General features: G+C 56.1%; 1 protein-coding gene across 4 annotated transcripts in view; it reads left to right on the top strand.

The window, feature by feature from the left end:
• The window catches only part of MRC2 (mannose receptor C-type 2), a 54,942-nt gene that overhangs the window by 24,262 nt on the left and 11,304 nt on the right, over positions 1-19,376 (top strand). For all 4 annotated transcript variants that reach the window (XM_088028208.1, XM_028087536.2, XM_088028209.1 and 1 more), the window contains 12 exons: positions 7,582-7,983; positions 8,685-8,858; positions 9,044-9,208; positions 9,424-9,537; positions 9,926-10,069; positions 12,758-12,946; positions 13,108-13,262; positions 14,181-14,288; positions 16,460-16,575; positions 17,083-17,231; positions 17,823-18,040; positions 18,769-18,911. In XM_088028208.1, the coding sequence (XP_087884334.1) occupies positions 7,582-7,983; positions 8,685-8,858; positions 9,044-9,208; positions 9,424-9,537; positions 9,926-10,069; positions 12,758-12,946; positions 13,108-13,262; positions 14,181-14,288; positions 16,460-16,575; positions 17,083-17,231; positions 17,823-18,040; positions 18,769-18,911 (2,077 nt within the window). The remainder of the gene's footprint in view (positions 1-7,581; positions 7,984-8,684; positions 8,859-9,043; positions 9,209-9,423; positions 9,538-9,925; positions 10,070-12,757; positions 12,947-13,107; positions 13,263-14,180; positions 14,289-16,459; positions 16,576-17,082; positions 17,232-17,822; positions 18,041-18,768; positions 18,912-19,376) is intronic.

Below are 19,376 nucleotides of genomic sequence, written 5' to 3'. Positions count from 1 at the left end.
ACCCCACCACCCCACCCAGGTCCAGTGTGCGCCTGGACATGGGCGGAGCCTCCAGCAGAAGGTGGGGCGGGGTGGGGTGCTGGGTCCCCAGGGTTGGCCCTTCAACAGGGCGGGGCTGGCAGCTTCTGCTGACTCAGGGACATTTCCAGGCCTGGCCTCAGGGCCAAACAGCTTATTGAAAACAGCTGCTGCTCTTGGCTGGGGCCTTGCGGCCCCTAGCTCTCCCTGGGATGACCCTTTGCCTCTGCATGGCCTGAGGAGGCCTGAGGAGGGGGGCCGGCTGCAGAGAGGCTCAGCAATGGCGCTCACCCTGCCATGCCCTGGAGGACCAAATGTGGTCAGTCCCCAGTGTTGGTCCCTAGGAGCGGAGCCAGGCTGGTCGCTGGGTCCCCCAGTCTCTGCTCCTGCCATTCCCCCCACCTTGGCACATCCTTCTTTGTTCTTGTTCTGGCTGGTGCCTCTCCGGCTTTTGCTCGATATGCCTCCCATTCAGCAGATTTTATTGAGTCTGCTGAGTGCCAGGCACGCTGCTAGAATTAACTTCCCCTCTGTTTCCTTCGGCACGATGTCTTTCACTTGTAATGGAGAGCAGCCGTCTTATCCGAGGTCAGACCTCTGGCTGCCTTCGCTGCTGGACGGAGTCCCGGAAGCCGCTGGGACAGTTGAGAGGTTTGCTCCCCAGAGACAGACAGTTCTGAGCCTCTGCACTCAGCCTCAGGACTCCACCAAAGCATTGCGTGTACCTTACAGCAGATGGGAAAGGAAAAGAGGCCACAGTAACGGTCAACAAGGAGGGAGGAGACGTTAGCTACTCAGCGTAGGGCACATAGCTTTTAAAACCCAGTTGCCTCTGAGCACAGGCATAGATGTCCAGGGTGATAACCCGGATGTCTGAGAAGCAAGGAAGCGCGAACGTTGCAGCAGAATGATTCCTGTTAGATGTCAGTTACCTGGAAAATCCTTTCTGTCTGACACCTTCCCCCCTAGCCACGCACTATGAATTGGACCTGGCAGTTCTGCACACTTGCTGATGTGTTGCTTGTAACTTTGTCATGGGATTGGCTTCGAGAGTTCTGCCCCTCCAGCCTCATTGCAAATGTCAGGAGGCCAGAGGCCGGATTGTTTAATTCCCCCGTAGGACCAAGTACGGTGCTTCAGAAACGCGTGTCATCTGCATGAGTGAGAGCCTCCAGGGGAGCAGCCAGAAGGGTGATCAGGAGGATGGGGTGGAGGTGTGGCCTCCAAGGCCTCCTCTGATAAGCACGGGAGGCTCATTTGCTGGTCTGAGGGTCAGAGGGAATCCTGGAGGGACAGCCTCCGGGGAGTTAAGGAGGCTGGGAGAAAGTCTCTGGCTCCAAGACATAGGGTTGTGTGTTGGTCAGGATTCTTTCGGTTCCAAGGACAGAACCCCAGTGCAGACAAGCTCAGCACAACAGGGGAATATGGCTGCAGATGAGCCTGAGTGTGATTCACAGGCTGGAGGAAGAGCCACAGGAACTCAGGGTCTGGGACTGAGTGTTCTGCACAGGACGACCCACTTCCTCACCCTTCCATTGCTCAGCTGTGTCTCTTTCTGGAGTGTCTCCATTCTTGTCTGTAGCAGGAAGGTCTTTTCCTCGTGGCAGGAAACATGGCCATTGGCAGCCCCAGTTTCACGATCTCCGCAGAGAGAGAAGACCACACATTCCAGGAGAGGCCTCCCATCAGCCCTGTTTGAGTTATATGCCCAATCACTGTGCCTGGGGGTTGGACACTCTTACTGGCCAGGAGTGAGACTTCACGCCCGCTCACGTAGCCAGAGCACAGTGCAAGGAAATTATAAATAAGAAGAAGAAGCCATAGGACGTTTGTTGGGCCGACAGAAACAAAGGCCAGAGACTAAGGGGGCAGTTCAGTGAGGTTCAAGGATTCTCTTACGATCCCCAGATCTTCCATGGGGAGCCCGGTGCCTACCAGACCATATGGTGATGGGTTGTTCTCTGTTGCTCACCACTGTACTCTCAGTGCCTGGCACCCTGCCTGATACCTGTGAAATTCTCAACACACAGTTGTTGAATGAATGAATTGATGGGTGTGCTCAATGCACAGTCACCTGCCTGGTTTCATTCATTTATTTATTCATTTATTGAACGAGTACCTAAGGAGCCACACAACCTGGTGCACAGCACTGTGCTGGACATGGTGTGGTTGCCAACAAAATGCAGGTCATCTTTGTCCTTGATGAGGGACATACCACATCCCTAGTGAGGGGCATTTCCACTCCCTGCAGCGACACCCGACGCTCCCCAGGCATGTGGAGTGAGGCTACGGGGTGGGTAAGACTGGAGGGGTCCTTCCCAGGACGGGGGCACCAGGCCTCTGTCCCCTGAGCTCCCTCTGCTGCTTCACGTGTGCTGGCTGAGCACAGGGACGCGAAGAAGACAGTCTGTTCTCAAAACGCATTTGTGTCCTTCCATTTCTCCTTTAGCATTTCCACCTCGGCCAAGGCTGGGCTTGATCTCTTCCTGCATCGTGCCCTGGAGAAAGAGGCTCCTTTCCGCGAGGGCCCAGGCACACCTCTAGACTTTGGGTGGAAAATGCTCTCCCAAGAGCCCCCCGGCCCACAGCTTGGCAGAGTCCCCGGGATCCACCTCTGAGACTCCCCCTCAGCCTCCCCTTTGCTTTGCAGCTCTCCTGCACTCCTCCCCTGAGCTCCCAAATTCCTTGCTCTTTTCTCATTTGCTGCCAAGGCAGTTCTTCGACTTGCATTCTCCACCCCTGCCTCCTCCAGACCCTCACTGTCTTCAGAGAGTCTCCCCACCCCCAGAAGGCTCACCTCCCTCCTACGCCCCCAGACACCTGGGTTTTAAGAGCTTGTTTGCCTCATGTCCTGCGGTGTCTGAACCCACTGTTCTCTAACTAGGACAGTGCCGTGTGTTTCCTCATGGCCCCAGCATTGCCTGGGACGTGCCACACACATAGCAGGCACCCCAGGAAGATCTGTGCATTTGAACCCAGAACCTAGGACATCAGAGGAAGGAGGGGACTTGCAGCCATGATTCATGTGACAGAGGAAGAAACAGGCCTTGAACTGTACTGCAGCTGGGCGTCCTAATCTCTTCCCCTCTCTGGGCCTCAGTTTCCTTATCTGTCAAGTGAGGGGCAGGTGGCCTGGTCCTGGGACTGTCTCTTCTGACTGCCATGGACCTCTTTCAGACCCTTCATTTGCTGCTTATTACGGCTGCGCAACCTGGTTGGACTGTTTCAGCCCATGTGTGGGTTTTCTGGTTGCGGGGTGGGTGGCGAGGGTTCTACCCCCTGGGCTGCTGTGGGCTCCTGTGATGTGTTGGGGCTGCACTGTCCAGTCCCATCTCTGAGAAACATCTATAAAAGCAAGGACTGTTTTCTCCCTTTTCCGGTCCCAGGCCCTTTCCCTACCCCCTGTCGAGGGCTACTTTCTGTTACCACTGACTGTCCTCACTGGAAGGGAGTTTCTGAGAATCAAGTACCCAGTCCTTAGAGGAGGCTTAGGCAGGCCTGGATCAAGTCCTGGGGCCAGTTTATGGCTCTAGAGGGTGGCTGGAAAGGAAGGAGCAGGTTGAGGGGAGGGGGCAGAGAGGACCCCATGCTGGCGTTGAAGAATACAGCAGACCAATGTCCCTGCCCCACCAGCCTCCTTACCGTGGTGTTTTAAGCACTAGGTGACAGGAGCTGTGGGGACTCTGTTTTAGGAAAATTAATTTGGCAGCTGGGACAGGGAAGAGAAAGATTGACGAATTGGTTGTGATTATTACCTAGGCAGGAGATTCATTCATTCATTCGTTCATTCATTCATGTGTTCATCCAGTATTTATGAAGCACTACTGTGTGTCAGGCAGAATTGTAGGTGCTTTGGATACAGTAGTGGGAAAGACAGAGAGTCCTTGGGAGCTTATGAACTAGAGGAGAGACACAAAATAGAAGCATGTCAGATAATGAGTTCTGCTTCTGGAAATTGCAGGGTAGCTTGCACCAGTCTAACTCTCTGGCCAAGGGGACTTACAGACAAAGGATATAATATAAAACACCAGAGTTTGAGGGCAATTAAAAACAGCCAGATGCTGGGGAGGAAACCGTCTCCAAAAGCAAAGAAGCAGATGGGGTGAGGGGTTCATTTAAGCAGTGACTCCCCCTGAGAGCACTGCCCCATTTGAGGACCTCAAACAGAAAGTGGTTGTTCTACTGGTCACTGTTTAGGGCTACCAGAAAAGCTGAAAATCAAGAGGGAAAATCCTGCCAAGGAAGGAGCCATAACAGTGTTCTCTTACCAATTCTCAAATCCTTGGCGACTAATAAACTGTGCCTGGGCGGGGTGAGGCATTAAGAAACCCACCAAGAAAACAGAAGAGAGGCAGAGGTTTCAGATGCTGCCTGGTGCTGAGGGAACAGAGTCTGGAATTCACGTTTCACCAAGTTAGAGGGGCTTGATCATTGCCTAAGTTTTTCCTTTGAAACTCCAGAAGCATCTCACCTTATGATTAAACCCGAGGCTAACAGCCGCACCCTAAGACTAAAGGCAAACCAAAACAACCCCACCCTAGTAAAGCCTAAAACCAAGCCTCTACAGGATCAAAATGATCCACCAGTAATTTAACTGCCTGCCAGAACAAAACTCAACATTCTTTGTAGGAAGGTAAAAAAAAATCCAGACTTCCTGTAACATGTCATCCACAACATCCTGTATACAATAAAAAAAAAAAAAAATCCACACTCTTTATAACATTATTCATAATGTCCAATATGTAATAAAAATTACTAGACATGCAGGCAGCTGGAAAAATTGACCCATAATCAAGAAAAAAATAATCAGACAAACACAGATACCCCAGATGTTGAAAAAAAATCAGATAATAATAAATATTGTGAAGAGAACAACAATCCAACAATATGATAGAGGGTAACTGGGTGGCTACTTTAGATGATGCCAGAAGGGCCTCTTTAAAGATGGGACTTTTGGAGCGCCTGGATGGCTCAGTCAGTTAAGCATTCAGCTCTTGATTTTGGCTCAGGTCATGATCTAAGTGTCCTAGGATAGAGCTCCGTGTTGGGCTTCACACTCAGTGGGGAGTCTGCTTGAGGATTCTCTCCCTCTCCCTCTGCCCCTCCCCCTGCTCGAGCACTCGCATGTGTGCTCTCTCTTTAAAATCAATCAATCAATCTTAAAAAAAAAAATAAAGATGTGACTTTTTTTGAAAAGTGAAATACCGGGCAGAGGAAAACGTGCAAGGGCCTTGAGGCAAGAAAGTACCAAGCCTGGGGTGCTTGTGACTCTTGGATTTGGGGTTGTGAGTTGGAGCCCCACATTGGGTGTAGAGATTACTTTAAAAAAAAATCTTAAAGAAAAGAAGGAAGTACCAATCCTGTTCAAGGAAGGGCAAGGAGGGCAATGTGACTTGAGCAAGGGGAAAGAGTGTGATCCAAGATCAGACTGGTAGGCAGGACCACACCATATAGGATCTGTAGCTCATGGTAAGAAGTTTGAATTTTATTTGAAGAGTGATGAATTGCCTTTGAAGGGCTTTAAGCAGGAGGGAGACTTATGGGAAACTTATATTAGGGAATAAGATATTTACCACCAATAAGTTATATATGTTTTTGTCATTGGAATTCTGGCTTTGTTTATGGTATTTTTTTTGCCATGAAAAAGATTACTATGTCACTGAATTCATCACTGTTTCCTTTACGACTTTCAACACTCCAATATCATTTTTATAAATTTTTGGTACTTTGGAGCACCTGGGTGGCTCAATCAGTTAGGTGGCTGCCTTCGGCTCTGGTCATAGTCCCGGGATCCTGGGATCAAGCCCCGCATCAGGTTCCCTGCTCAGTGGGGAGTCTGCTTCTCCCTCTCTCTGCCTTCCCCTCCACCCCCGCTCATGCTCTCTTTCTCTTTCAAATAAATAATTAAATCTTTAAAAATATATATATATAAAAAGAAAAAGAAAAATAATTTTGGGGGGAACTTATTTACATCTTTTAAAAATCGTCCTGGCTGGCCACGGAGAATGGATTAAAGAGGGATGATAAGGCCATGGTGGAGCAGAAGGAGCTTGAGGTTTGGACTCAGAAGACCGGGGCCGAATTTCAGCTCCATCTCTGACTAGTCTCGGGACTGGTCAGATCATTTCACTACCCTTAGTCAATTTCTCTGCGTGTAACATGGAAGAGTAATCATCGTCATGGCAACAATAGTAATTTACAGTGCTCTTACTGTGTGCCAGACCCTGTCCCAAACACTTGACATGTTGTCTCTTATTTAATCTTCACAGTAGTCTGATGAGGAAACTGAGTCAGAGAGAGGTAATGCAACTTGCCCAAGTCACGAGCTGGGGTTTGAGCCCTGGCAGTCAGACTCATGCCTTCAAGACATGGAAATTATCCTGAGGGGCTAGTGGCTAATGGATGCAAAGGGACGTGCTGTGTGTGTGTTGTGTACTACAGTGGCAGCCTGGGAACAAGTAGAAGGTGCTGAAATGTGGGTGTCAGGCCTGGGTTTGCTTCCTGGCTACATGACACTGAGCAGGTCACTTCTCTAAACGAACCATGTTTCCCTTTTTTATACTTCCTACCCTCCCTCCCTTCCTTTTTTCCTTCTCTCCTTCCTTCCTTCCCCTCCCTCCCTCCTCTCTCCCAGCTTTACTGAGATATAATTCACATATCAAAGAACTCATCCATTTAAAATGTGCAATTAATTGGGTTTTACTGTATTCACAGAATTTGGCAGCTGTCACGACAGTCTAACTTTAGAACGTTTTCATCACCCCAAAAGAAACCTTGTACCCCTTAGCAGTCCCATTCCCATCACCCCCAGCCCAGCCCCAGGCAACCACTATCTACTTTCCATACATTTACGTCTTGATTTCTTAATTTGTGAAGTCAGCGTGCTTGGGTGCAGGTTGGATTCCCCTGCCTTCCCTGGAGTGTCTGCACAGTGAGACGATGCAGGATTGGGGGATGCCCTGTATAGAGCTAAATGCTGCTTACAAAGTAAGGTGTGACATGGTTATGGGAGGCGTGAACGGTTGGATATGGGGAGGGGTGTGTTGGGAAGATTCTAGAAGTCAGGAAAAGAAGGAGCCAGGGGAGCTGAGGGGCAAACGAGAAGAACAAGACAAATTATGGCAGGCCAGAGAGGAACTTCGGTGTGAAAACCACTCTATGTCACAGAGATTGGGATAAAGTTGCAACGTGCCGTGTGATGTTAGTATCTCCACTGCTCCTCATAAGACCTTTGGAAAAGCATACAGTACGCAGCCTGCCATGTGGAGTTGGGTTTGCTTTTGCAGGTGGCACGGAGGGCTGAGTCCTGCCTCTAGGTTGAGCGTGGTGCTAGAGCTGAGGCTGGCCATGCAGGCTCTGCCTCATCTGGGCACAGGAGGGTGGCACTGCCTCTCCCCTCCACCCCAGAGTGTTGGGGGTGAGGACTGAGTGATTTACCATATGAGAGAGGGCTCACAACCCAGCGCCAGGCTCAGGGGCAGCGTCTGAAGGTGGCACCGGCCATCAGGAGCCACCAGCCCAGAGAGCCCTTGTGATGGCTTCATGTCCCGCCTTCCCTTCCAGAGCCCAACGTCTTCCTCATCTTCAGCCACGGACTGCAGGGCTGCCTGGAGGCCCAGGGTGGGCAAGTCAGAGTCTCCCCAGCCTGCAACGCCAGTCTCCCCGCCCAGCGCTGGAAGTGGGTCTCCCGAAACCGGCTCTTCAGCCTGGGCACCATGCAGTGCCTGGGTACAGGCTGGCCGGGCACCAACACCACAGCCTCCCTGGGCCTGTACGAATGTGACCGGGAGGCACTGAATCTTCGCTGGCACTGTCGCACGCTGGGTGACCAGCTGTCCCAGCTCCTGGGGGGTCGCACTGGCAACACATCCAAGGCTGGCGGCCCTGAGCGCGGCGACCAGACCCGCAGTGGCCAGTGGCGCATCTACGGCAGCGATGAGGATCTGTGTGCGAGGCCCTACTATGGTGAGAGGCTGTTTGCGGGGAAGGGGTGGGGCCCCCCGGTGTTGGGAGGCCTGGAGCCCCACAGAGAGACAGATGCAGGAGTGACGGGGCCTTTGGCCTCTGCTGACCTTCGGCAGCCCTATCTTTAATGGCAGTGGGAAGCATGTGGGAATAATTAAGAAAATTAACTTCCAAGCATTTATTTTTAAGACACTACAAAATGACTACGTGCTTGTAAAGACCTCAAACAGTACAAAAGTGTATAATGTAAAATTAAATGAGAATCCCCTTCCAGGCCCGTGCTCCAGGGTAGACCCCAGAGTAACTCCCATAGGTGTCTTCATCCCCATTTTGCAGGGGTGACCAGGGATCCGAGTCACCCAGTGCGGGGCTTTTCGTGGTGGACAGCTCCGTCCTGGGGGTCCTTTTCCTGGAAGACATCCTGAGTTCTGAGATGGAACTTGGGGGGAGGGGCAGCTGGATTTTTGGACAGGCTTTACGGGGAACCCCTTCCAAGCCCTATGGGATGCGCGGCGGGTCCTCTCCCAGGCTCCTGCGCTGACCTAATGGCAGAGGGAGACTTTAAAGCCTTAGGCACCACTTTGGCTTTAGCATGGGGGCCCCATCCCTGGCTCCCTGGGACAGGGGATTTTCCCTGAGGGCGGAGGGAGGCGGGCAGCCTCTGGGGTCCAGACGCCAAGGGACCGGCTCCCTTCCCGCAGAGGTCTACACCATCCAGGGGAACTCCCACGGGAAGCCATGCACCATCCCCTTCAAGTATGACAACCAGTGGTTCCACAGCTGCACCAGCACGGGCCGTGAGGACGGGCACCTGTGGTGTGCCACCACCCAGGACTACGGCAAGGACGAACGCTGGGGCTTCTGCCCAATCAAGAGTGAGAGCGGGGTGGACCGGGTGGGCCAGGGCGGCGCCCGGCGGGAGGCTGACCGGCAGGGGCCTCAGGGCCCCAGTGGAAGAACTTTCGGGACTGGGGTGATAAGATGCCCCTCCTCGTACCCCGGAGCAGCATGTGGGGGGGGGGGCTCTGCACTCCTTGAGGGACTGTTGTTATGGTGGCAGGTAATGACTGTGAGACCTTCTGGGACAAGGACCAGCTGACTGACAGCTGCTACCAGTTTAACTTCCAGTCCACACTGTCGTGGAGAGAGGCCTGGGCCAGTTGCGAGCAGCAGGGGGCAGACCTGCTGAGCATCACTGAGATCCACGAGCAGACCTACATCAACGGTGAGATGGCAAGGCACTGTGGGGGAGGGGTGCTGGGCCTGACCCCCAGGGGCACACTGGGGTGGGGGGGCGGGGCAGGAGCCTGAGACCCGCTCCCCATATTCGGAGGGCCCCGAGCCCTTTCTGCTGGTGGGGCAGGGAGGCCACTGGTGGGGGGCACAGAGAGGGGTGAGGGTGGGGCGATCCCTTCCTCACCACGCCTGTCCTGCCGTCAGGGCTTCTCACTGGCTACAGCTCCACACTGTGGATTGGCCTTAACGACCTGGACACCAGTGGAGGCTGGCAGTGGTCCGACAACTCGCCCCTGAAGTACCTCAACTGGGAGAGCGGTGAGGCGTGGGGTTCGGGGCGCAGGGCGGCCTGGGGGCTGCAAAGGCCTTCTTTATTCCTCTCCTGGTGCCCTGCTCCAGGCGGTGTGGGGGGGGGTGGGGCAGGGCCCCCCCCCGCCTCCGGCTCCTGGACTGGGCCCCCCTAGAACTTCATGCCCTCTCCTCGGAGCGCAGGGCTCGGGGAGCGGGTGGGATTTCAGGCCTGGCCAGGGAGGCATCGGGCCCGTACCGGGGCTGGGTGGAGGCTTCCAGACCACGTGGGCTGGGGGTTGGAGGAGAGGCAGCGAGCCCCCCACCCCACCCGGTAGCAGGAGGCTCCGAGGGGCGCCCAGGGGCCGGGGTGTGAGTTCCTCTATCCTGGGGTGCTGGCGCCCTGCCCTCCCCACAGATCAGCCGGACAACCCGAGCGAGGAGAACTGCGGGGTGATCCGCACGGAGTCCTCTGGCGGCTGGCAGAACCGCGACTGCAGCATCGCACTGCCCTATGTGTGCAAGAAGAAGCCCAACGCCACGGCCGAGCGCCCGCCTCCGGGTGAGCGGAGCCCAGGGCCTGGCGCGGGGGCTGGGAGGGTTCCCAGGGCCGCAGCTCGAGGGCTGTCTGATCCGCAGACTCTGACCCTCTCTGTGCTGAGGGACAAGTGGAATGCTCCATTAATTCTTCCCGAGAACGTTCATCGAGAACTGTGTTAAATGCTGGCAATTCGCACTGTCCTCGCAGTAGTCACACTCTGCTGGAGGGTGACAGACATCTCAACACACAATTAGAATAGCGTGAGTCCTGAGCCATTATAAAAATATGTGTAATCAATGGTAAAGAAGAAGAAATACCTAGAGAAGAAATTGCATAAGTCCCTGGGAGTTAAGAAGGGTTTTGTGGAAGTGACATTTTTTTGGGCCTTTGAAGTTTACTGTAAGTTTAAGAAGTCATGAAGAGGTATGAGGGAAGGGCATTCCTGGCAGAGGGAAGGGCATGTGCAAAGGCATAGAGGCATGGAAGTATACAGCGGCTTTCAGTTTGGTGAGCATTGCGGTCTGGTCGGAGTCTAGACTCTAATCCCTGAAAGTGTGGTTTTCTGAGGAGCAGCATAGCATCCCCTGGGACCTGGTTATAAATGCAGAATCTCAGCCCCCGCCCCCTCACCTGCACTTCATAAGATCCTCACCCCATGCATGTGCAGGTGCAGCCGAGATGCGCTGGCTTAGAGGGTGTGCGGAGGAGAGCAGTTCAGAAAGGCAGGTCACAGCCAGTCCCCGGAGGGTCTTGGCTGCTGGGTCCAGTTTGGGTGGGGCCAGGTAGGCCGTGGGGAGCCTCTGCAGGTTTTTAAGCCAGGGAATGTCTTGCTCCCATTTCTGATTCACAGAGATGGCTCTTGGGGCCTATGGAAGAGGTTGGGGCAATGGGCACAGCACTGCTTTGGGGACCGTGACCCTCCCTGGTGTGTGGCTTTGGGCAAGCAGCTCGGTCTCTGAGTGCAAATCGCGAATAAACTCCGACCCCTTGCAGGGTTGTCATAAGGCTGGAGACCTGGCCTGGCCCTAAGGAGCATGCCCATAGGTGGCAGAGGATGTTTATCAGTGTCAGTTGGAAGGGCTACTCTGGTAGTCCAGTAACCATGGGAGCGGCGAAGAGGGAGTGTTTTTTGTTTTTTTTTTAAACAAGGAAAATACGTCAAACCCAGAAAAAATCCACAGACTCACAGAAAGTAAAGAACTAACAGAGAGAGACCATTAAAGTATCCAAAGATTGACTCAGGGCCACCACCAGCCACTGCTTTCTCTCCTCCTCTCCTAAGGGGTCAGGAGCAAAGGTTTACAACATTGGCGCCCCGCATCTAGAGCACCTCAGTTCTAGGAGGGAGTCTGCGGCAGGCACCAATTCTAGGTCTTCTCAGAGGCTGCTTTGCGAAGGAAGGAGGGCCCCCCCCTTTGGGCAAGCCTAGCCTACCCGTGGCCCCCTGCAGGCCTGGCCCCTCACCAAGTCCTCTGTCCCCAGATCTTCCCAGTGTGACCGCTGTTGGGGGAAGTCTCCTGTGGGGCCTCATGGATCTGCAGATACATCTGTGGCCGTGGATTGTCTCTTCCATCCCACTCTGAACAGTTTTTTGGATGGGTTCTGCCTTCTGGGTCTCATCACACAAGGCATGTCATTCCAAAGGCAGACACCATTGTGCCCCCAAAGCATCCACATTTCCTGAGTTTCCTTCCACCCAACAGCCAAAGAAGGCCCCCTCAGGTCTGAGCTTGGGTTCTGTCTGTGGCGGCAGCCTTGGGTCTTAGCTGGGGAGGCTGAGATGATTGACAAGCCTGAGCCCAGGAGCGAGTCTGCTCAGGCTCAGCGCTCCCCACTTTGCCGGGCCTCTGAGAAACAGTATGCTGGACCCTGGAGCGTCTCGCAGAATGGAGTGGATCCCAGAATCCCAGTCTGGGGTGATGCTTCGAGTGGGCACATGCTTTCCCTCCTGGCCAGGCAGAATCCTGCCTGAGACTGACATTGTGGGCGGTTCAGTGAAGTCTTGTTTTCTTTTTGCCAAGGCCCAAGTGAGGGCTTGTTCGCTTCAGCTGCTCTGGGACCCCAGTCCTAGACAGTGAAGTTGAAATGCACGGAAGCGGGGGTGAGGAAGAGCCTGTTACTGGTGGGTTTCACAGCCCTGGGTGGAGCCCAGTGGGTCGCGGAAGGAGCAAGAGGAGAAATCCCCACTAAGGGATTCCTTCCAGTCGGCAGTGACTTCCTGGGCCGCAGGCCTGGTGGGCCCCCCACTGCCCCATCCCTTCATCCTGGACTGCCAGGGTCAGCACCAAGTCCACACTCAATATATGCTCTTTGAGGTAGTGACAGTGGTTTCATTTATTAAGCAAGGTGGAGATAAGCGAAGTTTGAATCTAGAATAGGAAACCCCATTTAGGAACCCCATTTAGGGAGGAGGAAACTGAGGCTCCCAGGGCTGGTCTGACCTGAGTCCCCCCCCATCCCTTTCTGAAACCACCCACCCCCCCCCACCCCCCGCTGGAGGGGCCATCCGTCCTGTCTTGGGTGAAATCTGCCACCACCTCCTGGGGCTCTGCCTCTGGGCTTCCAGCCTCCCTGGAGGGCGTGGTCTTTTTTGCATCAGGTGGCCGGGGCTGATCTGAGACAGGTGTGGGGGCGAGGGGACACCCGGCGGGTCGGGGCACCCAGGCTGGGCGGCTCGGTCCCTGACCAGCGCCTCGTGGGTCTCTGCAGACGTGTGGGCCAACGTGAAGGTGGAGTGCGAGCCCAGCTGGCAGCCCTTCCAGGGCCACTGCTATCGCCTGCAGGCCGAAAAGCGCAGCTGGCCCGAGTCCAAGAAGGCGTGTCTGCGGGGCGGGGGCGACCTGCTCAGCATCCACAGCATGGCCGAGCTGGAGTTCATCACCAAGCAGATCAAGCAAGGTGAGGGGCTGCTCGTCCACACTCCCGGGCCCGAGGGCAGGGCCTCCTCAGTGCCCGTCCTGTCCTGCCCAAGAGGTCCTGGGGCCGTCTCTCCGTCTGCCGCTGGTGGCCCAGGCTGACCTCTCCGTGCGCTCTCTCCCCTCTCTCCCGCTGCACCCCAGAGGTGGAGGAGCTGTGGATCGGCCTCAATGACTTAAAACTGCAGATGAATTTTGAGTGGTCTGATGGGAGCCTTGTGAGCTTCACCCACTGGCACCCCTTTGAGCCCAACAACTTCCGGGACAGCCTAGAGGACTGTGTCACCATCTGGGGGCCGGTGAGAACCCCCTCTCCCCAGCTTCCTGGGCCACCCTGGCTGAAGGAGTGCTACTGTCAGTTCCTGCCTCCAAACCACTCCCCCCATTGCCTCTCAGAAGCCCCCACTTCCCCACCAACCCCTTCCCTTCCGCGTGGAGAGATTGCCAGTGTCTGAGTCCTCCCCACCCCCGGCTAGCTGGCTCACCTTGGGCAAGTCTCTTAACCTCTCTGTGCCTTGGTTTTCTCATCTGTCAATGGAACACTAATAGCGCCGACCTCGGAGGGTCATTGGGAGGATCAGAGGGGCCTGAGGACGCTCCCTGGCATCATCTTGCTCTGCCAACTGCTCTCCCCGCCCCCCCCGCCGGCAGGTGGCTTCGGAAGACGCATTTTATGGGCCTGCTCCTTTGGCAGGGCTGCCCTGTGCAGCCCGACCCAGCCCAGGGGCCTGTCTCCTCCCGACATGATGGGGTGGTGACTATCTGCCACGCGGCTTTGGCTCACATGCCCTGTGGGTAGATGAAGGAATTGCTGGAGGGCTTCAAGGAGACGTGAGACCCTTTAAAAAGACAAAGTCAGAGGGACAGAGTACCGACTCCAGGGACAGAGAGGACATTCTGTGGTGAGATCCTGCAAACAGTGCCAGGACTATGGTGCTAGAGCCATCTGGCATAAGGGATGCTATTTAAAAATTTATAAACAATTATTTGTTGGGTGTCTGCCACGTGGCAGGCATTCTCCTAGGGGCTGGGACACAAACACCCTTGCCCTCTGGATGGAGCTGAAGGCGGACAAACTGCTGGCTAGGAGACGGAGGACACAGGCCAGCCTGGAACACACAAAGCTCAAGTTGGAGGCAGGGGAAGGTCTAAATATCAGGTTCACCAAAGGCTTTGGGGGAAGGGGGCTGAGACGCTCCCTCATCCTGTGTCCCTAGGAAGGTCGTTGGAACGATAGTCCCTGCAACCAGTCCTTGCCGTCCATCTGCAAGAAGGCAGGCCAGCTGAGCCAAGGGACGGCCGAGGAGGACCATGGCTGCCGGAAGGTGAGGGTGCTTCTGGAGCTGCCCCTGGGTGCGGCCAACCAGAGGGGCTCCCTGGGGAGGGAGGGGGCAGATGGAGTCCCGCAGCCCCCCACGGCATCTTCCCTTGCTTGGCACATCCCTTCTTCCTACTCTCCAAACTGCTCTGTTCCAGAAAGGGTGACACTGGATGAGGTGGGGTGCGGTAGGGTGGGGGCTGTTGGGAGGAAGCAGAGCTCCCCACCCCCACTCTGCATGAAGAAGCTACTTCCCAGAGGCAGCAGAGAACAGGAGGTGGGTGTGGGCAGGCCTCCAAGTCATCACCTGAGTGAGGCTGCCGGGGTGCACCCCAGTCCTGCTCTGCCACCTCTGTCTTTGCTGGCACACAACACACCCCGCCATCTGATAGAGCGTGTGCTTGTCTGTCTCCTCTGGAGGAACGAGGCCATTCTGGTGTCGCCTTCCTTGTGTTCCTAGCCCCGGGGGTTTCCAGACCATCAGGGAGGGAAGAGATCAGGACTGACCGGATTAGTGGGGCAGTGCATGTGTGAATGAGGTTGTGGGTGGGTGATGGACCCAGGCCCTCCCTCCCAGGCCCCCCTCACAACCTGGCCCTCAGCCAAGCAGCGGTGTAAGTGGTGTGGCTGAATATGGGGAGGTTGCTCAAAAAAGACACTTTATGGTGTTTTGGCCCCTGATGGCTCCATCTGCCAAGGCCACGCTCCTGCCAGTCCCTCGCTGCCAGTCTGGCTCTTCATTCTGTTTCCCTTTGGAGTAAGCCCCCTTACCACCCCCCCACCTCACATGAACTCCAAGCTCTCCCCCAGGGGCAGGGGCCTGAAACAACAACGGGCATGACCTGCAGTGGGGAGGAGAGAGAGCAGACAGGTGCCCTGCTGAAGCGCCCGGGGGGCTAGTGTGGTCAGGGACTGGCCCAGGGGCTCTGTCCTGCCCTCGGTGAGCTGGGGGTAGGGGAGTGAGGATGAGTGACTAACTGCCGTGGCACCAGGGCCACCTGAACTGTGTGTGCAGTGTTGAGCAGCCCCGGTTAATACCCTGGGAGAGCTGGGATCTTAGCACAGCCCTACCACTCCCCTGTCCCCGGTATCTGCCCCCCCCCCCCCGCCCCCCAGCTTCACTTTTGCTCTGGCTCCTGCCCAAGGGACTGTGTCTCTCTCCCAACCTTGAACCTACCCCAAGGCTTCCCATCTCAAGGGCTTCTGGAGGTGAAGGCCCTGGCAGGCACCTGGTGTCTCTTAGGAGGAGCAGGGCTGTCGTGAGGACAGGCGTAGCCTTTGTGGTGCGGGTTCAAGTGCGGGCTCCACCTTGTACTGTCTGTGTATAAAGTCCAGTGACTTAATTCCTCTGAGTCTCAGTTCCTCTTTTGAAAGGCAGGAGCAGGGCGCCTGGGTGGCTCAGTCGGTGAAGCGTCTGCCTTCGACTCAGGTCATGATCCCGGGGTCCTGGGGTTGAGCCCCACATCGGGCTCCCCGCTCAGCAGGGAGTCTGCTTCTCCTTCTCACTCTCCCTCTCTTTCAAGTAAATAAATAAAATCTTAAAAAAAAGAAAGAAAGAAAGGCAGGAGCAGAGAGTTCAGGGTGGCCCAAGGGGAGAAGGGTCTGTTGGGTGAAGCCTTCGATGGTAGAGAGCCAGCTGCTCAGAGCAGTGGTCTCTTCCAAAGCTTTCCTGCTCCCCGCTGAGGGTCTGTCCCCCGACCCCAGGCTAGGCGCACCCTCCGCTCACTCTACCTTTTCCAGGGCCTGAAGATTACCTGGTCCCTCCACAGCCTGGCAGCTCTCCCAGCACTTCAGCTCTGGTTTCTCAGCCAACTGGCAATTTTCCCACTGTGACTCTTGGTTTAAATGCCCAAGAGAGGAGTCCAGTGAGCCAGTCATCTTGCTTCGCCAGCCCACAGGCGGGTCACTGGCTACCTCCCGATCAGCCACCCTTGGGCCATGCGTCCACCTCTGGTCTGGCAGTTGTGGGTGTCGGTAGGGAGGGAAGTGTGAGGTGATAAGGTACAGAACAGAGCATGGGAAGAACCGTCTCTGGTGTCAGACCAGTCCCCTCTGTCCTGGGCCCCAGCCTGCAGCAGGTTCAGGGATGCTCTTGATGGCATCCCCCGCCCCAGGCTTTCTGGATGAGGGAGAGTCCTCCCCACAGACATCCCTCTTCTGCCCACTCTCTTGAGCCAGGGTTGGACATGGCACAGCCCATCCTGCTACTGGCTGGGAGAGGACCAAGTCACCTACAGTGAGGCCCGGCGCCTATGCACCGACCACGGTTCTCAGCTGGTCACCATCACCAACAGGTACAGGACGGGGCACGTACCCAGACCAGCCCTCATGCCTGTCCTGGCCTAATGTGGCCTCTCCATCAAACGGGGTGGCATTCTGCCATCAAGCGCAGAGGACCCTGAGTCCTTGGAGCCTCTAATGGCTCCAGGGCCCTTTTTCTAGTATCGTCCCAAGAATGATTCCCGTTTATTAAGTGACCCCACTGTGGGGCAGGGCCTGGGCAGGGGCAGGAACAGACAGGGGCCCTGCTGGTGCGGGCTGGATGCCCAAGAGAGGCCTTGGCTGTGTCTGTTTCTACTTTCTTCTCCGTGAGGCATGGAGATGTAGGCAAGACAGGGGGAGCTCGGTTGCTGTGTGTCAGCTGTAGGGTCCCTGCGGGCCCCCACTTCCCTCAGCAAGTCGCCGGTTGGGTACAACACCCAAGCTCCCAGGGCAGGGCATCTGGCCTATGGCCCAGGGCATGGTGGTGGCAGGGGAGGTTGGGCCTCGAGCTCCCTGCCTGACAGGCTTCTCTCCCCCAGGTTTGAGCAGGCCTTTGTCAGCAGCCTCATCTACAACTGGGATGGCGAATACTTCTGGACCGCCCTGCAGGACCTGAACAGCACCGGCTCCTTCCGCTGGCTCAGTGGAGATGAGGTCATGTACACCCACTGGAACCGGGACCAGCCTGGTGAGCCCCTCCTCTGCGGCACTCAGTCAGCCCCCTCTTTGACGTTCGTTGGGGAAGCCAGGAGGCCGTATGGGCCTGCCTCCCCCCGCCAGGACCGAGTCCCAGGGCTTCCTAGTAAACCAATCATTGGTGCAGTGGGGTAGAGTAATTAGGAGCTCAGGGTCTGGGGCCAAACCGCCTGGCACATCTTTGAGCCTCAGTTTCCCATCTGTCAACTGAGGATAACGGTGCTTTCCTCTTGCGGCTGATGTGAGGCTGAACTGGATGAATAGACATGATGTGCTTAGAGTAGCGCGGGGGCGCTGGCGATCAGGATCATTGCCATTTCGCATTCATTGTCTCTTTTAGCCTTTTCAATGACCTGATGAGGCTGATGATAAAACAGCCTCGGAGAAGTTAAGCCACTTGCCTGAATCTCACAGGAGTAGGCACAGAGCTAGGACTCTGCCTCCATGCCCTTTGGGTCCCTGCGGAGCTGGCCGAGCTGGTCACCAGTGTGGGGGCCGAGGCCGGGGTGGTGTCCTGCGGGGGACCTGGGGGAGGGCCGGACCATGAGTCCTCAGGCAGCGGGTCTCCTGCTCCCCCCTCCAGGGTACAGCCGTGGGGGCTGCGTGGCCCTGGCCACGGGCAGCGCCATGGGGCTGTGGGAGGTGAAGAACTGCACCGCATTCCGGGCTCGCTACATCTGCCGGCAGAGCCTGGGCACGCCAGTGACGCCCGAACTGCCTGGGCCAGACCCTACGCCCAGCCTCACCGGTTCCTGTCCCCAGGGCTGGGGGTCGGACCCCAAACTCCGCCACTGCTATAAGGTAGGCAGCCTGGTGGCATGGCAGGGGGAAGAGGCACAGGAGCAAAGAAACAGCTCGCCGGGGTCGAAGGCAGCCCCAGGGGGGCCCAGCCACGGTCTGGGCAACTGGGCCCCGGGGACACTGCTTCCCCACAGCAGACTGCAGACAGAGGTAAGTTCTGATGACACTCTTGCCAGTGGAAGCTCAGGTCTGGTACATCGTAGGTGCTCAATGAACAGGAGGAATTGAGAAAAAAACAAACATAGAGATAATCAGTTTGAGAGGTTCCCAAATGTTGGGGCTGGGCTGGCCGCTTTTTTAAAATCACCTGGGCAGCTTGATAAAAATAAATTCCAGGCTGCCATTATGGGGACTGGGATTCACTAGGTTGGGGCAGGGCCCAGTTCTCTGATTTTTAAACTGTGCCGGGTTTGGGAACCACTAACATAGTCCAGGGTCTTTTATGACCTGAGGAAACTGAGTCCAGGGAGGGGAAGGGACTTGCCCACAGCAAACGGTGGCTCCTCTGGGAGGAGAGCCCAGGTCTTGGGCTGGTTCAGGGGTCTGGGCAGGAGGTGTTCTCTAGGACCTGGCTCCCCTCCCCCGGGGCTCATTCTCTAATGAGCAGGATTGTCTTGGCTAGCCTGCACCCCTGTCCTGTGAGGCCCCAGCCCTCCTCCCTACTGCTGTCATGGGAGGGCAGGTGGACCAGTAGGGACAGCTTAGACACCTGGACTTTGTTCCTGTAGGTGTTCAGCTCAGAGCGGCTGCAGGACAAGAAGACCTGGGTGCAGGCCCAGGGGGCCTGCCAAGAGTTGGGGGCCCAGCTGCTAAGCCTGGCCAGCTATGAGGAGGAACATTTTGTGGCCAACATGCTCAACAAGATCTTCGGGTACTGAGCCTGGGGCAGTGGCCTGCATGCACCTGTGTGGGCTCTTGGTTTTGATGGGTACAGGGAAGGGGGCAAGGTGAAGGCGCCCCCAGGGAGGCCTGTCTGAGGGCTCAGAATGACCTGTGTATCCACAGCGAACGCCAGGACCATCCTGTCCTCCCTCAGGGAGCCCTGGTCTCCCTGGTTGCTCACCGGCGTCAGGGAACCAGCAGTGCCCCCCTCAGACTCACAGCCTTTTACAAAAGTGACTGCCCTCCCCGTGCCTCCTCCATGGCAAAATCTGATCCAAGTCAAGCGCCCCTCGCCCCCAACACCATTCCCATAACAGCCCACTCTCCTCAATAAACAGCCTTTCCTGGGAGACAGGAGAAGAAAAGCTACAAAAGTGAGCATCTGCCCCTGGGGGGGGTCCCTCCAGGACCCCATGTCTGTCCTGTGGGCCACCTATGACACCCAGCACCTTTA

Source organism: Eumetopias jubatus, unplaced genomic scaffold, assembly GCF_037043125.1.
Source record: "Eumetopias jubatus isolate StellerSeaLion01/CBP00866 unplaced genomic scaffold, mEumJub1_p1.0 scaffold_10, whole genome shotgun sequence".
Lineage (NCBI taxonomy): Eukaryota > Metazoa > Chordata > Mammalia > Carnivora > Otariidae > Eumetopias > Eumetopias jubatus.
The sequence above is the reverse complement of the archived record's forward strand: the minus strand, read 5'-3'. Positions and strand labels throughout refer to the sequence as shown.